The sequence below is a fragment of the Schistocerca cancellata genome, chromosome 8, assembly GCF_023864275.1.
Source record: "Schistocerca cancellata isolate TAMUIC-IGC-003103 chromosome 8, iqSchCanc2.1, whole genome shotgun sequence".
Classification (NCBI taxonomy): Eukaryota; Metazoa; Arthropoda; class Insecta; order Orthoptera; family Acrididae; genus Schistocerca; species Schistocerca cancellata.
The window spans coordinates 575,490,049-575,515,752 of NC_064633.1; the positions used below are offsets into that span (position 1 = coordinate 575,490,049).

At 41.3% G+C, this 25,704-nt stretch overlaps 1 protein-coding gene across 2 annotated transcripts in view; it reads left to right on the forward strand.

Moving 5' to 3' along the window:
* The window catches only part of LOC126094726 (transient receptor potential protein), a 412,416-nt gene that overhangs the window by 296,031 nt on the left and 90,681 nt on the right, over positions 1–25,704 (forward strand). For both annotated transcript variants that reach the window (XM_049909269.1, XM_049909268.1), the window contains exon 13: positions 12,734–12,867. In XM_049909269.1, the coding sequence (XP_049765226.1) occupies positions 12,734–12,867 (134 nt within the window). The remainder of the gene's footprint in view (positions 1–12,733; positions 12,868–25,704) is intronic.

Consider the following 25,704-nt stretch of genomic DNA (forward strand, 5'->3'; position numbering starts at 1 on the left):
ACCGCTGGCCTCCTTCACACCCAGACTCTTTGCTGGAGACAACGAGACTGATTTCAACCACAATCTCGTCTTAATATCGAACAAGCTCTCCTACTCCTTCACTTTCATTAGAATTTTTCAATCCTTTATGAAGTCTATGTTTATTGCTGGAAATAGTAGCAATGAAACAAAGCGAAAAATTGTTATTTCAGAAGCCGGTTATTTTGAACGGTTTTAACATTCATGTTAAACTGTGTGACGTAACGGGCGAGTTGTGGCTTCCTGAAAATATTCTAAGTTCGTAGTTGGCGTGGCCGCACGGCAAGCCGGGACTCGTCAGCGACCGCGTGGTGCCGAGAATCGGCTGGAGCAAGAGAGGTAGACCCAGCACGTGGTACAGGCCGACCGCGTGGCTGGGAGTTCCATGTTGACACTGTGTCGAGGACTGTGCTTTGTGTCGATGAAGGAGGTTTGTATGCCGGGAGTGCCAAAGATGGCGGACTCTGTGAAACCATAATGGCAGACATTTCACAGTTCATGTAGAAATTAATAATAGACAGAGGAATCATGATACCTTAAAAAGAAACATGTACATTACCATTATTTGCACGATGATTCTGATGGTGTAATTCGTATTTGACGGTAAATTGTACAAGTAACACCCAGCAACGAATTTCCAAAATCTAAATGGTTCATCCGATTTTGTCGAATTACGTGTCTTTAGAAAGTTATTGGTGTAAACCTAAATTGGTATGAATTACAGGCATGTAACTTGAATAGTACACGAGTTATTGGAGATCAAAGTGGCCGATTACTATTGATCGCGTCAGGCCATAATTACTCCACAGTTACACGTAAAAACGGTAGCAGCATGCTGATAAATATATATTTATTCGTCTGTCATTTGTTTATATCCGATATACACTAGACATGAAGAAATTGTGTTTTAGAAAGCACAGAGACATTAGGCTACTGCCCTACTTTTGCTTCTATTCCTTTGATATATGTTTATTTAATTTGTTTATATATTTAATAATGTTTATGGTCCAGCCATAGGAACAATTATTTAATTTCAAGTTATTTAAATGTAAATCCAGTATTTTGTATGTATTTCAATATGTTTGTGAGTGTGCGTTGGCTTGGAGACATGGCAGGAACGCTTTAGCCAATCGCAGCGCTCGTTACTACGGTAGGCGACTACCGAAGTCAATGGAGAGATTGTATGGAACTGGGAGAGCAGCATTGGGTGCCACTGGACACGGGGGAGGGCTGGACAGGAAGGCGCGACGGACGGCCGCAGGAAAGACCTGGAGGGTGTTGAGTTTGGCGCGTGGTCGCGGCAGATAGAAATATTTCGTAGTGCCGAGGTTCTTAGGTTGGCACTACGACACAGACACCGACGACAGCGCCCTCTAGCCGGCGCTGTGCAGCTCTAGGAGCGCCGCTCCACATTCTGTCCATTTGATTGAGTAGACGACCAAGCAACATTGTTTCTATTTCATACTGGGCGAGCTACTACACATTTTTCGTGTGTAACTTTTGTGAGCTTTGATACATCCGGCTTCGCACCTACGTGCTCCTCAGTGCAAAGTTACGTATGTCATTGGCTTAAATTCTCTGTTAAATGTACTTCCGCGTAAAAAGCCGTACCGAGAGTTTTACCTCACCTGCTCCTACTCACTTCCCACATTCGGCCTACCCTTCAGTTTACAGGAGCAGACCCACGCGCCGCCTTCCAGGCGGGATACAAAAGCCGACATGTGCACTTGTGAGATTTCCGTGGCTTCTGCAGTGGAGACGTAGTATGCGTTTAGAGGTGAATATCTCGCGAGCTACGTTGTTGTTCATAACTAATTACGTGAAGGAGGAATCTATTGTTTCCCTGTTATTCAACTTACGTTTTATTTAATTGCTAGACCATCGACACCAATAAGTATTTTACAGTAACAAATGGCATTCTTAAAGGTACTTGTGCTATCGTACTCATCATTTAAAGTCGTTAAAATAGTACCTGCAGGTTATGTTTAATTGCAATCTTTCATTTATAAATTTCTGTTACATTCAAATTTCGCAATTGCCGAGTGATAGGAACCCTCGATCACTCGATCCACATGTATATTCATATTTTATACAGTAGACTCACTAGTATTTGGCATGTAATGCGGCAACTAAGTATCCCAGCCCCTAGACAACGAAACCAGCCCAAACTTTTAATATTTCAACTTTTAGACTGAGGGCCCGCAACTGGAGACGAAGAAAACTGTTACAACCGACTACATCTACATCTACATTTATACTCCGCAAGCCACCCAACGGTGTGTGGTGGAGGGCACTTAACGTGCCACTGTCATTACCTCCCTTTTCTGTTCCAGTCGCGTATGGTTCGCGGGAAGAACGACTGCCGGAAAGCCTCCGTGCGCGCTCGAATCTCTCTAATTTTACATTCGTGATCTCCTCGGTAGGTATAAGTAGGGGGAAGCAAAATATTCGATACCTCACCCTCTCGAAACCTGGACAGCAAGCTACACTTCGATGCAGAGCGCCTCTCTTGCAGAGTCTGCCACTTGAGTTTGCTAAACATCTCCGTAACGCTATCACGCTTACCAAATAACCCTGTGACGAAAACGCGCTGCTCTTCTTTGGATCTTCTCTATCTCCTCCGTCAACCCGACCTGTTACGGATCCCACACTGATGAGCAATACTCAAGTATAGGTCGAACGAGTGTTTTGTAAGCCACCTCCTTTGTTGATGGACTACATTTTCTAAGGACTCTCTCAATGAATCTCAACCTGGTACCCGCCTTACCAACAATTAATTTTATATGATCATTCCACTTCAAATCGTTCCGCACGCATACTTCCAGATATTTTACAGAAGTAACTGCTACCAGTGTTTGTTCCGCTATCATATAATCATACAATAAAGGATCCTTCTTTCTATGTATTCGCAATACATTACATTTGTCTATGTTAAGGGTCAGTTGCCACTCCCTGCGCCAAGTGCCTATCCGCTGCAGATCTTCCTGCATTTCGCTACAATTTTCTAATGCTGCAACTTCTCTGTATACTACAGCATCATCCGCGAAAAGCCGCATAGAACCTCCGACAATATCTACTAGGTCATTTATACATATTGTGGAAAGTAATGGTCCCATAACACACCCTTGTGGCACGCCAGAGGTTACTTTAACGTCTGTAGACGTCTCTCCATTGAGAACAACATGCTGTGTTCTGTTTGCTAAAAACTCTTCATTCCACCCACACAGCTGGTCTGATATTCCGTAGGCTCTTACTTTGTTTATCAGGAGACAGTGCGGAACTGTATCGAACGCCTTCCGGAAGTCAAGGAAAATAGCATCTACCTGCTAGCCTGTATGTAATATTTTCTGGGTCTCATGAACAAATAAAGCGAGTTGGGTCTCACACGATCGCTGTTTCTGGAATCCATGTTGATTCCTGCAGAATAGATTCTGGGTTTCCAGGTATATAGTTTAGCGCATCTGCTCGACGACCATTCTTCAAGACTGGGACTACCTGTTCTCTTTTCGAATCATTTGGAACCTTCCATTCCTCTAGAGACTTGCGGTACACGGCTGTTAGAAGGGGGGCAAGTTCTTTCGCGTACTCTGTGTAGAATCGAATTGGTATCCCGTATGGTCCAGTGGACTTTCCTCTGTTGAGTGATTCCAGTTGCTTTTCTATTCCTTGGACACTTATTTCGATGTCAGCCATTTTTTCGTTTGTGCGAGGATTTAGAGAAGGAACTGCAGTGCGGTCTTCCTCTGTGAAACAGCTTTGGAGAAAGGTGTTTAGTATTTCAGCTTTACGCGTGTCATCTTCTGTTTCAGTGCCATCATCATCCCGGAGTGTCTGGATATGCTGTTTCGAGCCACTTACTGATTTAACGTAAGACCAGAACTTCCTAGGATTTTCTGTCAAATCGGTACATAGAATTTTACTTTCGAATTCACTGAACGCTTCACGCATAGCCCTCCTTACGCTAACTTTGACATCGTTTAGCTTCTGTTTGTCTGAGAGGTTTTGGCTGCGTTTAAACTTGCAGTGAAGCTCTCTTTGCTTTCGCAGTAGTTTCCTAACTTTGTTGTTGAACCACGGTGGGTTTTTCCCTTCCCTCACAGTTTTACTCGGCTCGTACCTGTCTAAAACGCATTTTACGATTGCCTTGAACGTTTTCCATAAACACTCAACATTGTCAGTGTCGGAACAGAAATTTTCGTTTTGATCTGTTAGGTAGTCTGAAATCTGCCTTCTATTACTACCGGTTGTTTAGCCTATAAACGCCATCCCTAAGGCGAAGGAAGGAAGAAGTAAAGAGGATAGGGTTTAACGTCCCGCCGACATTGAGGTCATTAGAGACGGAGCACAAGCTAGGATTTTGTCACGGATGTGGTAGGATACCGACCGATCCCTTTGAAAAAAACCATCCCAGCATTTTCTTGGAGCGGTTTAGCAAAATCACTCCTCCGGAGTGGGAGTCCGGCCGTCGGTCCCGGCGGTGGCTCGGCTCTGAGCACTACGGGACTCAACTGCTGAACTACTTAGAACTACTTAAACCTAACTAACCTAAGGACATTACAAACATCCACGCCAGAGGCAGGATTCGAACCTGCGACCGTAGCGGTCTTGCGGTTCCAGACTGCAGCGCCTTTAACCGCACGGCCACTTCGGCCGGCCCCCGGCGGTGGCCGAGCGGACGGCGTGGCAGAACGTATCTCTCAGTAGTGGCCGGAACTGGATGTCTCAGCGATGGCGGCAGTGACGCTCACAACCCATGTCTCATCTCCCGACTCTCACCAGGAGGTGTCCCCTTCGCCGTCTCGATGACGTGTGTCCTCCTTACTGCATCAACGACGAGTCCTCCGGGACGATATTTTCACCTTCTCCAGAGTTCTTTCTCTGAGCGTGACCGTACACCCGATGGCTAGCTTATGTTCTTCTTCTGTCCAGTCAAATTAATGTTCAACATCCTTGTGAAATATTTTTCACCTCCAACATTTCTCGCGCCAAGAAAGAAAGAGTGTATGCACGTTTACTGTAGCTGCAATTCCTTCACTGCACAAAACCCATGTCGCCAGTTCAGAATGGCAGTTCAGTTGAAACGGCCCCTTAGAACATTTATACACGACAGTGCTGATACCTCTTACACTATTTGCTTTTCAAACAGCTGAGCAAAATTGAACGTACTCAAACATTCACTAAAGTGACACACAATATTTTTAGCGCAACACAATCTGACTTTCAGAAATCCCTACAAAAGAATGGCCCTGACTAACATTAACCTATGCGTTTCACAAATCGCTTACCTCACAAAAATCTTGGTTACTCGAACTACTGCAATACAGCGAGCGCCACTACTGCCAGCTAAATAAAATATTCAAACTACGGAAGGCACTAACTACTGATAGGCATAGTTAGCAAATGAAAGATTTTGATAGAGAACAAACAATGTATTTACCTTAATAGTGTTGAAACATCATAATATACATAGCAGTTCATAATATCCAGTATTACAAATTTCAAAACTCCGCCATCTCTCTCCTCACATCCACCACTTCTGGCGGCTCACCTCCAACTGCGCAACGCTACGCGCTGTTCACATCCAGCTGCCCAACACTACAATGGCAGACAACAATGCAAACTAGCCACAGACTGCACACAGCCAGTGATTTTCATACAGAGAGCGCTACGTGGCGGCGGCGTTACCAGTTTAAGAACCTAAACAGCCTACTTACACAGTCTCTTGTCAACTCCTCCGTTCAGTCCCTATCTACCTTCCAACGTCTCATTTCACACCGTACTGGCAATGCAGTGGTCATTGTTCCCGTAAATATCTGAGCAAGAGGGCACACACAGATGTTAAACAGAATATTTCGAACAAGCGTCCCTTCACCTGGCAAAATGTATGTCGTCCGTTTCAAACTGGTGTCCCACGTCCTTTGGAGGCGTCCAGTTGTCACATCCACCCCAGCATCAGATATCATCTCGTTGTCTGCAGTTTGACAACGTGAGTCAGCGCCTCTCCGTATCTTCTCAACAGCAGAGACCGCCCCACCAGGTGGCAAGAATTTTTATTCCCCTGGTGTACAATAGGGGACACGCGTGTGCCACGGGAGACCCCTAGCTCGCTGGACGCGTGTCTTTTACAGGGGATGGCACAGGCCATTCCTCAGAATGTGACCAGGCCCTTGTCTTACACCAGGAGGGTGTGGGAGTGGGCAGGGCCTGGGAGCCCCTAGGTTCCTTTCTCAGTTTCACTGTGTATTGGCTACGTGACGTCCAGAGGCAAATACATTACAATATGCCGGAAGCTACCAAAGGGTGTGCGTCGTACGATACTTTGGCTACCACTATCACTTTCCTGTCCTGTTCCATTAGCAAATTATGTGCACGAAGTCGAATTTTTCTCATTTCCTTCTCACCGTCATTTGGCGAAGTGTGTGTGGGGGGAAGTAATATGTTGCGTGCCTCCCTTCTAAAGTGTACTCTCAAGATTTTAACTGTAAACCTCTCCGTGTTAAATAATCGCTCTCTTGTAGCGACTGACATTGTGATTTGATGAGCATCTCCGTACGCTCATAAACTTGCTAAGCAAGCCCATGAAGAAACATGTTATTTTTATTACATCATCTACAAATCCTACATTAACCCATATATCTTGTTATCCCATCCCTTCTTCTACTGAGTGTTTCTCACGATTTCCCCATAGATTCTGTGGACGATATCATCATTTCTTATCTAATCAATTCTCTTAAGTTTCGAAATCTTACTGTAATACCTCATATCAAACGCATCGATTATTTTGCTTTCCCATTTCCCAACGTCCATTATTCACTTCCATACACTGCTGTGTTCCAGATGTATATCATAAAAAAATCTTTTCTCAAGTTAAGACTTATGTTTGATACGTCTTTTTGCAAAAAAATGATCTCTTTGTCGGCTTCTTATGTTCTCTTCGCTTCGACCATCCTTCGTTATTTTGTTTTCGAGGAAAGAGAAATGCTTCACTTTCTCTACTAGTTGGTCGCTAATTTTGATCTTATGTTTGTCGCTAATTTTATTTCTTTGATCTACTCTCAATCGATACTTTGTGACCTAACCATTGCCTAACAAAATCATTCCAAACATGGGTATAACGAATAACTACATTATATATCTGCTTATATTTTCGAGACTGTCAGCCACATTTGGAAGCCAGTTAATACGTACCACTATCCATCGTCAACTCCATTACCAATTCGAAATTGGTGACATCTCCGAGAATGAACTCGACATGGGAAAAAAAGTTAATCCTTTCAATGAATAGACCCTCGAAATCCACAGAACAACACGAAATGCAACAATTAAGTGTACACTAAAAGGCAACCTGACCAATTGCAGCATACGGCATAATGAGATGGATGCCCTGCACATTGGACAACTGGCTATGGACTGTGGGTGGCGTTCCAACAGGACAACACAGGAGGGTAAGCAACGGCTTGAACTAACCCTTCCCAATGATAGAGATGCTCCTCTAAAGGCCAGCAATATTTTTCGTGGCGCTAATAGGCCTTCAATCCACAGGTTGGAGCGATCCGCGCATATTCATTTTGAGTTAACCCTTCAGCTCTACCTAAGTGTAATGAAGTATTTACATAAGTTTATTTCTGTTTATTTAAAAATGTTGTTTGTTGTTTGCAAGCAATTAACTCCTTCTATCCCCTTAAATATTACTTTATTTTAATTGATATCACTGTGAACACATCTCATAGCTGTATATGTTATGTAACAGTGTACTGATAAAGTCCTTTCTTATACTCATTCACACTAAAAAAACACTTTTGTACCGCCCGGGACAACTGTGCCAACTAAATCACGTGTTTCCATCGTTTGCCACCGTAGTTTACTCCACAACCCAGACCATTTCGAAAATATGTATTGATCCTTCGTCAATCTGGAAGGTTTTTCAACTTATAGACATGAATGCAATTCAATTATTTTATGTTGACGAAAGCAAAAAAAATAGTATTACAGTTTAATGTCTCATGTCGGTCGAAAACTATTTCAGTTGGAGATGATGGGGTATTAAGTAGACAGTGTTCCTAAAGCATTTTAGGCATACCATGGAAAAACTACATCATGATGGTGCGATTTAGTTTTGAATCCCTTGTTTCCTCATATCAAGTTCACTATCGTAATCACAACACTAACTGTCTATGTTTCAACGATAGGAGAAACCTAAATCTAAGTTTTATTCGTACAAGCAGACTAGTGAGAATTGTACAAGTTATTGTGACGAGACAATGCGTCAAATGCAGCCCAAGGAAATGAAAACGAGCAGGACAGATTATATATTTCATTGTACCATAGTAAGCACAGTCATTACGATAATATACACTGTGTGATCAAAAGTATCCGGACACCCCCAAAAACATACGTTTTTCATATTAGGTGCATTGTGCTGTCACCTACTCCCAGATACTCCATATCAGCGACCTTAGTAGTCATTAGACATAGTTAGAGAGCAGAATGGGGCGTTCCACGGAACTCACGGACTTCGAACGTGGTCAGGTGATTGGTTGTCACTTGTGTCATACGTCTGCGCGCGAGATTTCCACACTCCTAAACATCCCTAGGTCCACTGTTTCCGATATGACAGTGAAGTGGAAACGTGAAGGGATACGCACACCACAAGAACATACAGACCGACCTCGTCTGTTGACTGACAGAGACCGCCGACAGTTGGAGAGGTTCGTAATGTGTAATAGGTAGACATCTATCCAGACCATCGCACAGAAAATCCAAACTGCACTAGGACCAACTGTAAGTACTATGGCAGTTAGGCCGGAGGCGAGAAAACTTCGATGTCATGGTCTAGCGGCTGCTTATAAGCCACACACAACGCCGACTTCGTGCTAGGCCTCACCGACCGACATCGATACCTCTTCTCAGTGCAGCACTCCGTGAAGAATCGGCTGCCACTCCCCAAGAAACCTTCCAGCACCTGACTGAACGTATGCCTGCCAGAGTGGACGCTGTCATCAAGGCCAAGAGTGAACCAACACCATACTGAATTCCAGCATTACCGATGGAGGGTGCCACGAACTTGTAAGTCATTTTCAGCCAGGTGTCCAGGTACTTATGATCACATAGGGTACCAGGTATATTACGAACATCAGTACGCAAGACATAACTGCGTGCTTTTCAACAATGACTGGAATAATCATTGGTAAAAACCACCTGATAAGAAGCGAAATGACTCACAAAAACTTTCCTTGACTAGCACTATTTTCGCAAGTAGTTCGCAACTAATGAACAAATAATTACGAATCAAGGTAATCAAAGGTATCCGGACACCCCCAAAAACATACGTTTATCATATTAGGTGCATTGTGCTGCCACCTACTGCCAGGTACTCCACATCAGCGCCCTCAGTAGTCATTAGACATCGTGATAGAGCAGAATGCAGCGCTCCGCGGAACTCACGGACTTCGAACGTGGTCAAGTGATTGGGTGACACTTGTGTCCTACGTCTGTAGGCGAGATTTCCACACTCCTAAACATCCCTAGATCCACTGTTTCCGATGTGATAGTGAAGAGAAAATGTGAAGGGACACGGGCAGCACAAAAGCGTACAGACCGACCTCGTCTGTTGACTGACCGAAACCGCCGACAGTTGAAGAGGGTCGTAATGTGTAATAGGCAGACATCTATCCAAACCATGACACAGGAATTCCAAACTGCATCAGGACCGACTGCAGGTACTATGACAGTTATGCGGGAGGTGAGAAAACTTGGATTTCATGGTTGAACGGCTGCTCATAAGCCACACGTCACGCCGGTAAATGCCAAACGACGCCTCAAGGAGCGTAAACATTGGACGATTGAACAGTGGAAAAACGTTGTTTGGAGTGACGAATCACGGTACACAATGTGGCGATCCGACGGCAGGGTGTGGGTATGGCGAAAGCCCGGTGGACATCATCTGCCAGCGTGTGTAGTGCCAACAGTAAAATTCGGAGGAGGTGGTGTTATGGTGTGGTCGTGTTTTGCATGGAGGGGCTTGTACCCCTTGTTGTTTTGCGTGGAACTATCACAGAACAGGCCTACATTGATGTTTTAAGCACCTTCTTGTTTCCCACTGTTGAAGAGCAATTCGAGGATGGCGATTGCATCTTCCAACACGATCGAGCACCTGTTCGTAATGTACGGCCTGTGCCGGAGTGGTTACACGACAATAACTTTCCTGTAAGGGACTGGCTTGCTCAGAGTCCTGACCTGAATCCTATAGAACACCTTTGGGATGTTTTGGAACACCGACTTCGTGCCAGGCCTCACTGACCGACATCGACACGTCTCCTCAGTGCAGCACTCTGTGAAGAATGGGATGCAATTCCCCAAGAAACCTTCCAGCACCTGATTGAACGTATGCCTGCGAGAGTGGAAGCTGACATCAAGACTAAGGGTGAGCCAACACCATACTGAATTCCATCATTATCGATGGAGGCGCCACGAACTTGTCAGTCATTTTCAGTCGGGTGTCCGGATACTTTTGATCACATAGTGTATCTAGATGATGCCTAACAAAGTGAAGAAAACACAGTGGAGCTAGAAATCGAGGACAGCTATATTGAACTTTTGGGGCTCCACATTTGGTGGCAATTTTATAGTGTACACATTGTTAGCCACGTACTGGGAGAAATCATGTAGTAGCCCTATTTTTTATTGTCTGTAATGGCTGCTGAACGTCAGATCACTGAAGCTTTTTCACAGCCCCAGAACCAAGTTTTATGAAAAAAAAAGCTACATACAATAAAACAAATAAATTCTTTATTAATTTGTATTTATAGACATTAAATCATTGACTAGTAAATCACAGAGTGATTCACTTGGACAAAAGATAAATTATACGTCAGTTATTCCATGCAACTCTGTGTAGTGATATATAGGATACAGTGTAAAGGTTGGTTGTTTCTTCTGATGCAGCCAGGCAGCTTTGTTTGCAACACCGCCAGTCAATTTTCCAGGAAATAACGGCACTTAGCCAGTTAGGAAAACCACCATTAAACGAGGAGAAACGTAGATATCTCAGAGAATTAGATGACGACAGATCGGTGATGAGAGACATCAGACAGACATACAGTTTACCTCTCTCTGCAACCTTTTTTAACTGTCCAGTTCCTCTGTTGTTCCATACCTTCTGCAACATCAGCTTTAATCAGTTTTATGCCGTAAAAAAGAAGTAATCTGTTTCTTCACCAACGGCCGATGATGTTACCGACCATTGAGATTTCTTTCCTCTTCCCTGTTTTCTGGCACTTCTCTAACACACTTACTGGTCGACAGATCGACCTATGCCACTCGGGCAACACGGCGTGGAGCAGACACTAGATGTAACAGCAGGCTCAGATTCAAATGTTCACCAGGCAGTTATCAGCACCTCGTGGCGTCTAGTGTCCTAATACGTGCTCACACTACAAATAGTTGTGGAGGGCGAGAAATGCAGCCAGTCACAACACTTTTTGGCTACAGCAAGTTGTGAGACTGAGCAGATATCTATGGAGGAATCTTGATCATGCCGGCAGATGACGAATTAATGGCTGCCTTGCAGGAGGATTTATGGCTATCTTGTGCCACTCAGTCTTTGCAAGTTGCTATTCATACGAATAAAAGTACAAAACCAATATTAGTAGGCACGATTGGTATCGTTACACAGTTTGCTTACAAAATGCGATCATAGACAGAAAATTCTGTTTATCCTCTCCTGTGTAATGTTCAGAGACATTAAAAGAGTACTTGAGGACAGTGAGTAAAGCTTTGAGAGATTAAAAGAACACTTGAACACTCTGAGTACCTTCCTTGACTGAACAAAAGCAGTTGATTGTAGGCACGACACTAAAAAAAAAAATGGTTCAAATGGCTCTGAGAACTATGGGACTTAACATCTATGGTCATCAGTCCCCTAGAACTTAAAACTACTTAAACCTAACTAACCTAAGGACATCACACAACACCCAGTCATCACGAGACAGAGAAAATCCCTGACCCCGCCGGGAAGCGAACCCGGGAGGGCACGACAATGTATTGCAGCAGCAGGCATAGATGAGAAGCTGATACTGCTTTCTTTCTGTGAGCTATATTTGAGAGCTCGTTCAGTTACCACGTGTCTTAGGTCCAATAACCCCCCCCCCCCCACAGGATCCTAAAAAACTAAATGGAACCAATTAAAATCTTGGAAAATGTTTCAAGTATCTTGTACGTCATGGTATAAAAAATCTTTAGATGGCCTGGTTTTTATTGTTATCTAGAAGAAACTTACTTTAAAAAATCACGCACCCTTCGAATATTTACTGCTGCTTGCACAACTCTCTACTTGCTTCGTTAAGTGGGATGCCAGATGTTTTTTCTCATAATGAAGAACACTCTCAATAAGTAAGCGAATGTAGCGGTAATGTCGCCATCTTTATAATCTTCTATTTTCCATATTTAGGGCACTGCGGTTACGTAGCAGGATCCGCGATTCGCTACAGCATGACTGGAAGCTAAGTTCATTCGGTGTGTTACTATCTAACAGAATCAATAAACACGAATCAACATCAACTAATACCGCAAAATCATTTTATGTTTCCATTATTTCTCCCACACTGCCCATAAATGTACTGCTCTGAAAAACTGCTCTTTTTACGACTGCCATGTGCTGCAGCCCAGCCAGAAAAATTTTGGAATTAATTGGGGCGCTGTTGCCTGCCTGTTGCAGTTTCCTGAAGCTGGTGCACATCTTCAGCGTCAACCCGCACCTGGGGCCGTTGCAGATCTCATTGGGCCGCATGATCATAGACATCATCAAGTTCTTCTTCATCTACACGCTGGTGCTGTTCGCCTTTGGGTGTGGTAAGGTTCCTCCCCACTACCGCTACAGCCATCTGTATACGCTTCGCAACATCTCAAATTTTTCCTAGTGAAATAATTCGCTCTTACTAGCTTTCAAGTTTTCTTGAGATGAAATGCTGCTGTATATGACACGTCAAATGAGTAGCATTGAGTGTAGTCGCTCCATACCTATGCTCTACAGTTACACTGTGCGTATGTACATTTGTAATCAAAAAATTCATTGACAAGCTATCGTGATACGTACGTATACGATTTTTCAGGGCGTTTACTTATATTTCTGATTTGTCTGTCTTACATTCGATGCGTCTGTGAAGAGGAAACACTAGAACCACTAAAGTTCACTGACAAATTTCCCCAACCCAGTTTAATTGTTTAAAGAAGTTTTGGCATTTGAAAATAGTAAGACGACTGTACCCATGCTAAGGACTCATGCAACACAGTTTACTACTTCTGCTAAAAACGTTATCTTACACATTATTTTAAGGATGCGGTGACTGACAGCTTCTAAATCTTTTTGAAAAATCATGATTTGCGCAATATGTAAGATATCATGATTTCCTTGTATTTTCGAGCGAATCGCAACTCCAAGTATTGCTATAAAGAAGATTCCTACCCTTCACGTTCAGTTCTTCCTGTTGACCCTGATTAGCGATGTACCGATGTATCACTACATCACCCACGACATGCGGAAGTCTTTAGTCCATTCTTTCAGTGTCTTTCCATCCCCATAAATCCCATCCCTTTGAAACACAAGTACAATTGCTCTTTATTTTTCTAAATTTTCAACACCACCATGCATAATCTCTTAAACTCTACAACAATTTTCATTTAATATTAGTTTCATCATTTATATTCATAATGTTCTCAATTTCTTTCAAAGCATCAAAAAAATTATTTGTTTCCATATTTTCACAATCTGAGAATATCAAGTTGCTGTCGGTTATTCTCACTCTTTAAAGAACTATAGCTTTGCACATAAAGTAAACATATTTTCATATAAACATCCACTTAATAGTGTTATTTGTATCCAAACAATCGTTCCAACAGTACATATTTACTACTAATCCACTTAATTTATCTTGACAATTCAACTGGTCTTAATTCAATCACAGACACCGTATGGTCAGTTCTTTTCATTTAATCAGTAGGCGCTACATATACCCAGTGTAGTCCTTTTGTTGATCTCATCAGATTTCCAACCATTTAATTCTACTAACTAAGACTAATTGTTCACTAAATATATTTCTCTAACAGTTCTACTAGATAATGCTTCAAATGTAAACTTAACTCTTACAGTACTTGTAACCCAAAACCAATTTTTACAACAATTATATCTTGAACTCTTTCTTCACTGTCTTGATACGTTGTCCATGACTCACAACGGTACAAAGCAATGTGAAAGATTGATGTTTCAGCCATTTTTGTTTTGGCCGGTAATGATAGCTTCTTTCCTTTAACCTCCCGTTTCATTTTAGCATCTTCTCCAACTTGTACCCTCTTTCTCATTTCCTCAGTACAGGAACTGCTTTTAATTACAATAGATTCTAAAAATGTATATTTGGCAACTTCCTGAATGATTTCTCAGTCTACCACGTAAGTATTCATTCCCTCTATCGTCTGCTACAGAGCCAGACAGAAGCTACCCATCCCCAATGTTTTTAACTTTTACGCCCAGCAACAGATTTACTAATATGAAGCGTTCTCCGTCATAGGGATCGGATTTCCTTGGCCTTTCCACTTCTGCAGCGTAGTCAAAACAACCTAGTGAACATGTGGACCTGCCCATATATCGCCGACGTTGTTTCGACTAATCTGCGGAAGTTTCACTGAGAGACCCTTAGGCATCCTCCATATCGCTCTGACCTCTCCCCACGCGATTTCCACATTTTTGTTGCCCTGAGGAAAGACATTCGTGGCTGTCGATTTTCTTTGACAGTCTTGTTTCACAATGGAATAAGTATATTTACAGTTATGGCGATTACTTTTGAAATAATTTTCGCTCTTACTCGCTTTCATTTAACTGCCCATTATAGTGTTCTCATATCCAATAGACTATTCACCCTTTCTTTCCAGTTTTCCCTTCTAGGTATGTACAGTTTCAATTCTGCTATGTTCTTTACAAGACAACTTTCCCTTGATGTGGATAAACCTGATGATATGTCTTAGGATGAGGAACATCATCTACTTGGTACGATCCTTGGTAAAGGACAAAGAATTTTGATACGTCTGCATCAATTTTCTTAAACTTCTTATGGGTTCTGACAAGAACGAAATCTCCAATCCCATATTTCATTCCCTTTATTTTTGATCGTATCTCTGTTGCCTCCTCTTTATCTTCTTGTCTGTGTTACTTTTCATTAGCTTCTTCTCATCTTCTCAGCTCATTTCTTTACACAGTAGGTAATCCATATTTGATTCTATTAGAGTTGGATTCCTATCATCCATCATTACATCTCTAGGTATAAGATTTTTACTCTCGTAAACTATTTTATTTAGTTCTTCTTCACTATCCAATATGACGTACAGTATCTTTTTCCTGCAACATGTCCTGCACAGTTTACCTATCTCTCTCATACCTCTTTTAGCAAGATTAGTTGCTGGATGGTAAGGTGAAATACAACCATTTTTACATCACTGTGTGCCACCTCTTCCTTCCACATCTTTGATGTAAATTGAATCCCATTGTCTGCTACCATCCATTCTGGTTTCCCATATTTTAGAAAGGAATCACTCTTCTTCAGTCTGAGAACTAGTGCAGTTCTTACTTTCTTTAGAGAAAACAACTATACAGATTTCGAAAACACATCAGAAACTACTGAAATGTGACAAAATACACTTCATTTGGGTGAGAAACAATGTAAATACACTAAAACTAGGTCCAATGCATCCTCTGAGTGAATACTCTAATTATTCATTACCTTCACCTGCTAACATCGGTAACACGATATAATCTGGTCCCTATCTATTTTGTTCGTATTTCTGAAATGGACAATTTTCTACAATATGATTACAATTTCTTAGGACCTACATGATAACACTGTTTTCTCTATATACTTCTTTGGCTGACAAATCAACTATTGCTCTTAATTTTTTCTTTTCTTCAAAACGATACTGCATTGTAAAGTTTGTAGTACTTCTGCAATTCGACATTATGTCTTTTACCAATATCACTTATTGTTACGTTCAAAGTTAAGTCTTAATTCTTGTTTCGCTTCATGTTTTTGAAATTTCAGTTGTACAATCACAGGAACACCTCTCACATTAAACATTTTTATATACCCACCTTCTGTTCCACGATCTTCATCATCTAGAATAGTAACTGATAATGTTGACAAAGCATCTGTTTTTGTTTTGGTTACCTTTTATACACACAACCCACACCTAAAGTTGCTGAAAGAGCAGTGTCCATCTATTCAGATGTCTGTGCGTCAGTATATAGTCCTTCAAGAAAGTTGATGCCTTGTAATCAGTGAACTGCAGACTCTAATGCCCCACAGATAATAATAGAACTTCTAGAATTCCCATGCTATCGCTCAGGCTTCCCTTTCAGTTGTATTATAGTTCTTTCACATTTTGATATAAGTTGGTTGGTTGCTTGATTTGGGGGAAGAGGATCCAACAGCAAAGTGATCGGTACCATCGGATTAGGGAAGGATGGGGAAGGAAGTAGGCTGTGCTCTTTCAAAGGAATCATCCTAGCATTTACCCGAAGCGATTTAGGGATATCACAGAAAACCTAAATCAGGATGATTTGAACCATCGTTCTCCCAAAGGCGAGTCCAGTGTGTTAACCACTGTGCCACCTCGCTCGGTGATAAAATATAAGTCACAAACACTAGAGTCTTATGTTCTTCCAACTTTCAATTATTTATTAATAGGAAGCGTTCTCCTCAAATTCCAACTCTGCTATAGTCACTTCTGAGACAGAAAGTTTGTGTCGAGTCTATGCGGCACAGTCTGCTTTCCTTGGCTAATTCATCCTTCAAATCATCAAACGGTTTTTGGCTCTGCTCGCTCAATACAAATGTTAAACTTTAAAAGATTCGTTAAATCTGGGTTTTTAAAAGCTTGAGCGTCTAAGTATTTTCAGTAGAATCAACATATTCCTAAAAGGGATTTCAATTGCTTATTGTTTCTGGTGCGGGACACTCTTCAATTGCTTTATTTTTATCAGGGTATTTTTTAATTTTTTCTCTGATACAGTGTCACCAAGGAATGTCACTCTCTTTCTTATAAATTCTGATGTCCAATGATTTAAAGTCATGATTCGTTTTTGCAAGGCTGAAAATGCTTCTCTCAACTAGGAACAATGTTCCTCCCAAATTCGTTTAGCTGTTAATATTCCTTGGTCAAATCTCTATAGCGAGCCGTTTAAGAGCACAGACATTAATATATTCAATCCAAAAGTAGATTTTTAAATTGGTGACATTTGCCACCAAATAGGAATGCTGTGTACTTCCTATCTTGTTTCACCAGTGGTTCTTGCCAGTAGCAGACGTCACATCTAGGGTAGTCAGGAATTTTCCTGGAACTTTCTTATACTTTTGTCAATGTTTTCTGGTCGATCAGTTTATTTTGTACAATAGTATTTAGCTTCATATCATCCAAAACTAATCGCACATTCCCACCACTTTTTCCTACAACCATCAGGGGAGTTTTACATTTGCTTAGACTTCGTTCAATTACTCACCACTTCATCATCTCCTTCGATTCTTTAGCTAATGCTTTCTTTTTCACCACTGGCACAGGATAAAGTTTAAAAAAATCGGCTCATTCTGTATGATCTTCAAATTAAATTTGTAATCAAACACTAGACGAGATCTGTCTAAGCATACCCTCCTTTTTCTCCTTATTAGATCTTCCAATTCTGCTCTTTGTTCTTGTGATACTTCTTTAATTTGTTACATCCACTCTTTTCCTTTGGCTGTGATCTTTTTATCACTTTCTTCCATGTTTTTCAAATCATCCCTTTCTTCAGTTTAGTAACCGATGTGCATAGAACTGATTTCATTTTTTCCCAAAACCATTTCATTCGCTATAATTATCTTTACAAAATCTATTTTACACATTTCTACTTTTCTTTTCACCTTTAAACAGTTATTTTCAGAGTGTAATTCACGTTTATTGCTCATCAAAAAATTCATACATAGTATTACATTCATACTCAGTCAAGGTATACAAGAAATCTACGCTCAAATTCTAATTCTCCTACTTGAAATTACAAGAATATATCTTTCCTGATGGGATTATTCAATTTTCTAAAACAGCTCTAATTTGATTACCGCTATCCTGTAGATCATTCTCCTTCTTCTGAAAAATCGTATTTTCTTCTGACAGCTGTTTATTCATTTACTTTCTCTCTTTTTTGTTTCATTTATTCCTTTTCCTTCTAACAAGCTTCTAGTTGTGTCTAAATTTGTATTAACCCATTAACGTCTTTAGGTAATTGTCCTTTATTTTCCACTGCTCATCTCTTGTGATTGCTTCTTTGTCTCTTTTCGTTGATATGTATATTCCCTTCTCTGCTTACTCCTGTCCTTCGGTTAATTTCTCTGGAAACATTTAACAATGGTAGTTTTATTCTGCTGAATATATTTTGGTCACTTTCGTACTCCTGCTTCAGCTGAGCCTTTTCTACTGTGGTCTTTCGTTTCTATACGTTCCTTCTTCTCTATTAAATCCACTACTTCCTCTCTCATACCACCTTTCTACCTCTCTTATCTTTCTCAAAAACCGATACAAATCGGATCCCCTTAAACTCTCATGTTTCCTAATTTCAGATGAGGTTTTCCATATAGGTCATGGGTTAGATCCTCTTCTTTTATCAGCTGATCTAAATGTTCCAACAGCTTACATAGCCTTTCACGACATCCTTTCATACTATTTCTAACATCCCTTCTATATTTAGGGTATTTCCTAAATTTTCGTCTGTTTTTCTTCTTCTTGGACCAGTATTTATTCCCAAAATGTCTCGCAAATTCTTCGAAAGTTTCACATTCTTCTAACGGTTTGATAGCCCATCTGCTTGTATCTCCCACCAACCTTTGTTCTACTGTTCTTCTTATTCTTCAGGCATATATCTACTGCAATCCTCCATAAACACGACTGGGGGTACAGGACCCTTTCGGTCGATGACTGCCATGTTATTGCATCCACCTATACAACTGAGTGACACATTACTTATAAATACATTCCTTTCTACTTTATTCATTTTTATCTCACCAATTTTATTTCACTTTTATTTTCTCCCTTTCCTGAGTTGCAAACACTAGCTTCACTTGCTACTCCTTCTCCAGTTCTTCAAACCCTTTCTTAACTTCAGAATGAGATTTTCACTCTGCAGCGGAGTGTGCGCTGATATGAAACTTCCTGGCACATTAAAACTGTGTGCCCGACCGAGACTCGAACTCGGGACTTTTGCCTTTCGCGGGCAAGTGCTCTACCAACTGAGCTACCGCAGCACGACTCACGCCCGGTCCTCACAGCTTTCAGCTTCTGTAAAGTTTGGAAGGTAGGAGACGAGATACTGGCAGAAGTAAAGCTGTGAGGACCGGGCGTGAGTCGTGCTTCGGTAGCTCAGTTGGTAGAGCACTTGCCCGCGAAAGGCACACAGTTTCAATCTGCCAGGAAGTTTCTTTCTTAACTTGTTTGTTAAGACAGTGTGTCTGCTGCCTGTGTGCAGATTCATACTCCTCATTATCAGTTTTATCATTCTTAACCTGTTTGACTTGAATATCAGTTTTTCTTCTTCTTTGTCTGTTCTTACAGTTAGTCCAGTCAACACCAAATTTAGGTCCTTGGACAGGCTATGTTTTACAACTTCTGTTTCTCCATGTGTTGCTGCCTAATTTTCCTCTCCCATTGTGCCATTTATTTCCGTCTTTATTTCCCATATAAAAGCATTTAAAGATTTATACTGAGCATCCAGTTTTGAATTTAGTCTTCCAATATCTCTCTTCAGAGACTCAGATTATACTGCTGACTTCACTTCTGACTTTGTATACTGGAAATGGAAATGTCGTGTGGCTAGGGCCTCCCGTCGGGTAGACCGTTCGCCTGGTGCAGGTCTTTCGATTTGACGCCACTTCGGCGACCTGCGCGTCGATGGGGATGAAATGATGATGATTAGGACAACACAACACCCAGTCCCTGAGCGGAGAAAATCTCCGACCCAGCCGGGAATCGAACCCGGGCCCTTAGGATTGACAGTCTGTCACGCTGACCAATCAGCTACCGGGGCGGACACTTTGTATACTAATTGTTAGACTTTATTTCTGACTTCAAACACTCCGTACTGGTACACACAGCAATTATTGCTTTTGTGGATGACTCTGACATATTACTCATTTTTAGTTGTTGACCTTGTAGCTCTTCCAGACATACTTATAGTGAGTCTTCACTCTCCTATAACGCTCGGGGTCCTGTAGTTTCGATTTTTCCTTTTTGTCAAATTCCCCTTCATCTTCCTCCTTAACTACATTTATGTGACTCATATTGAGTGCTCACTACAAGCGTCTGCTAATGGATTCTCTTTTTTCATATCCCGCCACTTGCTCCTTTAAATATCGATACTGAATACCTGTTTCTTTAACATTTTAAACATAAAACAATTGGTTCTCCCTGTAGGTCCTAATTACTGCTGCAGCAACTCCTCGCTTACGCCACCAACTACACGTTGCAAATGACCAGCGGTCGCTCACTGGAAGACAAATGCCAGCCTTTCGCTTCACAGTGTGGCGGATTCTTTCCTTCAGAATAACAATCCGCTCCAACTGCCTGTCTGCCTTTCGTGTCAGGCCATCCCCTGGAGGTCACTCGTGTTTCCTCCACCTCTCCATACTACGCACAGCTTGAGAAGATTTTGTTCTGCTTCTAATTCTGAAATTTACCGTTTTACTAAATTCAAGTAACATCTGATAATAGCTTTTCACACGGGCACTCTGCATGCAGAATTTAAAATCCTTAACAGCGTATTTATATTATTTGGAATGCAACTGACACCAAAAAGCGAACTGACGTTGTAGAAAACGTCAGACCCTTGCAAACCACATACATTACAGAAAACATGCTTCCTAGACTCTACTACAAGCGACCAGTGCAAAATTATTACAATAATATGCAATAAATGTTTTTACTGTTTGTTTTAAAATTACAATGTGTTTCCAGTGTTTATCTTGAACATTAGTGTGAAGATAAGTCTGTCGTTGAACTATTTTAACATCAAAGCAGATACCGTCTTGAATAACAGCTTAATTGGTTGACAAAAGATGGTGACTGCACTTTCACAATACGGCCACCGATTTCATATTACACAGGTTTCTTACTAGTTGCTGATTTCTTGACTTTTAGCATTGGGAGAACTTCTTCCTATGTGCTTCCGTGTCGAGATTTTCTATGGATTCGAGTGAGGTCTTGGAAAGTGTCATTAGTTAGTTTTAGCCGAATGGCAATGTATTCTCCCATAAAGTCACATAGTTACTGCCCAGACCAATTATGAGCTTTGGGCATTTTGCAAGCTACATGAGGCCTGACTGTCCATCGAAAGGATTCAAACACTTCAGTTGCTCGTTCAGTTAATATTACGTCTATGCTGCCAGTTGCTTCTCGAGAATATGTTCTTTAGAACTTTGACTTCATTACTAATTCCTAACTACTTAACGCAGTCCCAGTACCTCAGTTTCTGTCATGTAACGATTCGCTTAGCGTTACCTATGCCCGTGAAAGTTAATGATGTGTAACTAACGCCACACAGATGCACTCTTTGTTTTGTAAGCACTCTAGTATATCACGAAAGGCATACTTATCGTGAATTCCTTACTTTCCACTACACGTTACTTGTACTGTCTTGATGACCAGTGCTTTTGCAGCACGCACATAGGTAAAATTTTAAGTCGCTATTACTGGTAGCTTTTGAGCAGCGCAGTTTTACTCCAGGCTTATGTTAGCAACTCATGGCGTCCCATCGGTGTTTTTAAGTCACTATTACTGGTAGCTTTTGAGCAGCGCAGTTTTACTCCAGGCTTATGTTAGCAACTCATGGCGTCCCATCGGTGTCTCTTTCCTGGCTGCCTTCCGTCCACGCAGTTTCCTGCTGACATCAAGGAAGAACCTCATTGGTTCCGTACCCGTAGCTAGTCTTACGCGTCTTCCTTTTGTTCTGGGACGCACTAATACATTGCGATCCAATTTTTCTTAATCTAATCTAAATTCCTACTTCTTGTCTAGTTATGTTTAAGTCACATAGAAAAAAACAAATTTATGGTAACATTCAAATTTCAAACTACAGCGTTCTGTAGGAGGAAACTTCAGCCAATCAACTTCGTCCACTACCCCTCACCGACAGCAGGCGTTCAATGATCATAATTGGAAATGAAATATCGTTGAAATTTCAGCCGAGTGCTGACAAAGGATTGCACTGCATTACCCTCGTCTCTGATTACACACTAGCAGCCACAGAAACATTACAAACGGTACGCTACTTCACTACAAACAACAAATTTCGTTCAGAGAACAGACCATCCTCGGCCATAGACGTAAGAGGAAGAAGACCGTAATTAGACACACTGATCACAAACAAAACGAATCGTTATATACTTATGCAATATTTCTCCATAATATATACTTACAAAATACGTCAATTATAAGACATGAGTCACATCATGAGAACTTATTTCTACACTGAATAGCCAAAGAAACTGGTACACCTGCCTAATATCGTGTAGGATCCCCGCCAGCACGCAGAAGTGCCGCAGCACGACGTGGCATAGACTCGACTAATGTCTGGAGTAGAGCTGGAGCGAACTGACACCATGAATCCTGCAGGTCTGTCCATAAATCTATAAAGGCATCCCAGATATGCTCAATAATGTTCATGACTAGAGAGTTTGGTGGCCAGTGGAAGTGTTTAAACTCGTAAGAGTGTTCCTGTCGTCTCTCTGCAGCAATTCTGGACGTGTCGCGTTGCTCTGCTGGAATTGCCCAAGTCCGCCGGAATGCACAATGGACATGAATGGATGCAGGTGGTCAGACAGGATGCTTACGAACGTGTCACCTGTCACAGTCGTATCTAGACGTATCGGGGCTCCCGTATCACTCCAACTGCACACGCCCCACACTATTACAGAGCCTCTACCAGCTTGCTTTCTGTTGTGCAGTCATCAAGGGTACACGAGTGGGCCTTCGGCTCCGAAAGCCCATATCGATGATATTTCGTTGAATTGTTCGCACACTGACACTTGCTGGTGGGCCAGTATTGAAATCTGCAGCAGTATTGAAATCTTGCGGAAGGATTGCACTTTTGTCCCGTTGAACGGTTCTCTTCAGGCATCGTTAGTCCCGTTCTTGCAGGATCTTTTTCCGGCCGCAGTGATGTCGTAGATTTGATGTTTTACCGGATACCTGATATTCGCGATAGACCCGTGAAATGGTCGTACGGGAAAATCCGTACTTCATTGCTACCTCTGAGATACTGTGTCCCATCGCTCGTGCGCCGACTATAACACCACCAAACTCACTTAAATCTTGATAACCTGCCATTGTAGGAGCTGTAACCGATCTAACAACTACGACAGGCACTTGTTGTCTTATATATTCGTTTCCGACCGCAGCGTCGTATTCTGCCTGTTTATATACCTCTGTATTTCAACACGCATGCCTATCCCAGTTTCTTTGGCGCCTTCAGATGCTATATCAACGCAAAAGATCACCTGCATCAAAACCATAACATTGGTCAAAGCACCAAAGTATCTCATAAGGTAATAATTTGAACAGGTGTAGCATATGGATAGGCTAATGTAGCACAAGTTGCTCTGTCACAAACAGTATGGAAGATTGTACACCCCATTCCAAAGACGTCCCCTCCGAACAAATGACTAGTCACATAAAACGTATCTCTGCTTCAAATGAAAAGTTTAAAACTATTTATAACCTCTCAACATTTGGAAACTACTGTGTCATCATATTCGTTGAAAATTGTTTGTAGCTAGACCATTAAAATTAAAGTCATATTGTAATGTAAATTGGAAGAATGAATGAAGAGCTTTGTCAGAAATTCTTCCTATATACTACTCATTACACTGAATCTTACCAAACATTATACAGGATGCTAATTTTGCATTTACCTATTAAGATCTTGACACCATTTCTTTTCAGCCAGATCAGACATAATAAAATAGTTAACCTTAGACCTGTGATACATACATGATAGGTCTGAAACTCGTGTCTTCTGTCTGGAAGTTCATATTTGCTATTTCTCGTATGTTGTTTTTCTACTCCAAGCTACGACTCTCAGTCTCTTTCCCTTAACAGGTAACATAACTATTCATCCTTAGTTTTTATTTTCCTCCCATAGGACCTCATCACAATTTTTTACTCTGTCCATATCTAGCAAACGTAGTAGATGAGGCATTTGATATAAATTAGGTTTACCTCTGTGGCTCTAAATAAATTTATAGCAATATGCATTCGTCCTCCTCCTGTGAGAAGAATCAGTTTTTGCACGTCTTTCTCTTTTACTAGTATTTTACCTAATTGTTCTTCTTCCTGGTAGTGAACAAAAGTGAAGAGATACATCCTTTGTCACCTGATGAGCTTCTATTGAAGTTTTTTGTTTGTTAACTTGGTGCAACCGCGGCATATATCCTCTCTTCCATTTGATGACGTTCATCCTCTCTCACTTTCGCTGTTACACTGAAATGTCCGCATTTACCCCGTCATTTCGTCCCTAAGATCTCTCTTGGCGTCCATATCTTTGTTTTTGAGGTGAATATTCTCTGTAAATTGTCTTTCAATGTCGTAACTTCCCACAGAATTATGATACATCTACTAGTGCTTTCTTTCATGACGTCCACTCTCATTTTCGTTTTACACTGGTGAATTCGTATTTCCACTGACAAATTCCAGTTCATTAGTATAATTCTCATTGTGCTGTTGTGGTCTGCTTTTACACAGCTATCCACACTAATCCATCTCGTGCAAACAGCTTCACCTCTACATAACTGCTGCAACAGTCGCTTATTTTGAACCTGCTTAACGTAGTCAAGCTTTGGTATCCCTCTAAAATTTTTTACCCTCACATTTCCATCAATTGGCAACTGGCGATTCCTTGATGCTTCAGTGTATGCCCTATCAGTTAATCGTTTCTTTTAGTGAATCTGTGCCACATATTCCTTTTTTCCCTCCAAATTTCGATTTTGTACCTTCTCTTTAGCTATCATATCTACCCACCTTATCCTCAACTTCTACTCTCTTCTTGTCTGAACCGATTGTCGTCCACGTTTCACTTCTCTCCTAGATTACACTCCAGATAAATATCTTCAGTAAAGTCTTCCTAACAGTTAAACCTATATTCAATGTCAACAAATTCCTCTTTTCAGAAACAAATGCTTTCCTTGGTATAGCCAGTCTGCATTTTATACGCATTCTGCTTCAGCCGTCATCAGTTTTTTTTTTTTTTTTTTCAGATCAAACAGAAAGTCTCATCTATTACTTTTAGCATCTCATTTTCTAATTTAACTTCTTCAACATTAGTTGACTCATATCATTACATTCGATTATCCTCGTTTTACTTTTGCTGATGTCCAACCCGTAACATTGTTTTGAGAAGATGTCTTCCTTTTCCATCTCTAACACAATTACAATATCATTGACAAACTCGAAATTTCTGTTACTTCGCCCTGAACTTTAATTCTCTTTTGACGTTTATCTGTGGTTTACTTTACTGTTGGCTCAGTGTACATTGGAGATAGGCTACAGCCTTCCTTTCCCGTCCGTCAGTTCCATATTGAATTAAACTGTTGGCCAATTCTTCTCCCGTCTGATTACGCCGATAACAGAATT